General features: G+C 51.7%; 1 protein-coding gene across 1 annotated transcript; it reads right to left on the reverse strand.

Annotated features, from left to right (window-relative positions):
• Positions 1-588: 588 nt before the first annotated feature.
• On the reverse strand, positions 589-699 carry CABS01_16949 (uncharacterized protein; the record flags this gene model as incomplete). Its single annotated transcript, XM_060550277.1, has 1 exon — positions 589-699. One exon carries the CDS (start codon positions 697-699, stop codon positions 589-591), a length of 111 nt encoding a protein of 36 aa, XP_060400534.1.
• Positions 700-870: the final 171 nt, after the last annotated feature.

The following is an 870-nucleotide window of genomic DNA, read 5'->3' on the forward strand; positions in this document are numbered from 1 at the left end:
ATGTTTCCAAGAGTCCGGTTTCCTCGCTGGCCATCGTGTACCCAAGCATCCACGTTCCTGGCTCGGAACCGTGATCAAAGTTCAAGTCAGTGGATCGCAATCCCCTCTGCGGGCTTCATTGCACATCTTATATCCAGGATTCTAGGCTACATGGTCAGCGGGGACTCCGCTCCCGGGTGACAAACAAACAAGGCCAGGCCACTGAAAGCCGAACAACTGAGGATCAAGCGCGACACCCACTTCGCTCTATGTATTGTCTACACTATCCATTCTTTAAGTTGCCTGTTCAAAATTCTGTTCCCGCTACTGCACATGGTTCTCAAGCAGTAAATCGCAGTGAGCGCTCGGAGGTGGCGTTGCTGGTGAGTGCAACGCGTTGAAGCGCCCTTCCGTCGTAGGCGTCAACGTGGCCCTCACCTCGTACCCAGATCCGGTGTATGTACTATCAGGAGCCATCTCGGTCGGTGCTGCTTAAAACATCATCCATGTCCCTGCGTACTTACGTGCGCTTTTTTACTTAGTTGCTTGTATAACTATTCGCTGAAAATATGGTTTTAAGTTGGAGAGCACAGGTCTGGACCCCTCTGTTCAGCACGGAAATGTATCTGCGACTTGAATCATGGCCAGTGACTCACAATTTACAAGGCAGATTACGCTAACACACTGTATCATGGCCAGGCAGTCACCCGAGGTTAGCATGCGGACACAGAGAGGGATGGATGGGTGCAACGCAACAATGCTGCATCGTGGCCTTTGCAAACCACACACAAACGTCTGTAGTGTTACTGCTCAGGCCTCAAGCGTAAACTCTTGGTTCCAACCAGTCGCGGTCAGCGATGTTTAGTGGAACTGTGCGAAGCGCTGCCCAGC

Source organism: Colletotrichum abscissum, assembly GCF_030869225.1.
Source record: "Colletotrichum abscissum strain IMI 504890 chromosome Unknown Scaffold_216.1, whole genome shotgun sequence".
NCBI lineage: Eukaryota > Fungi > Ascomycota > Sordariomycetes > Glomerellales > Glomerellaceae > Colletotrichum > Colletotrichum abscissum.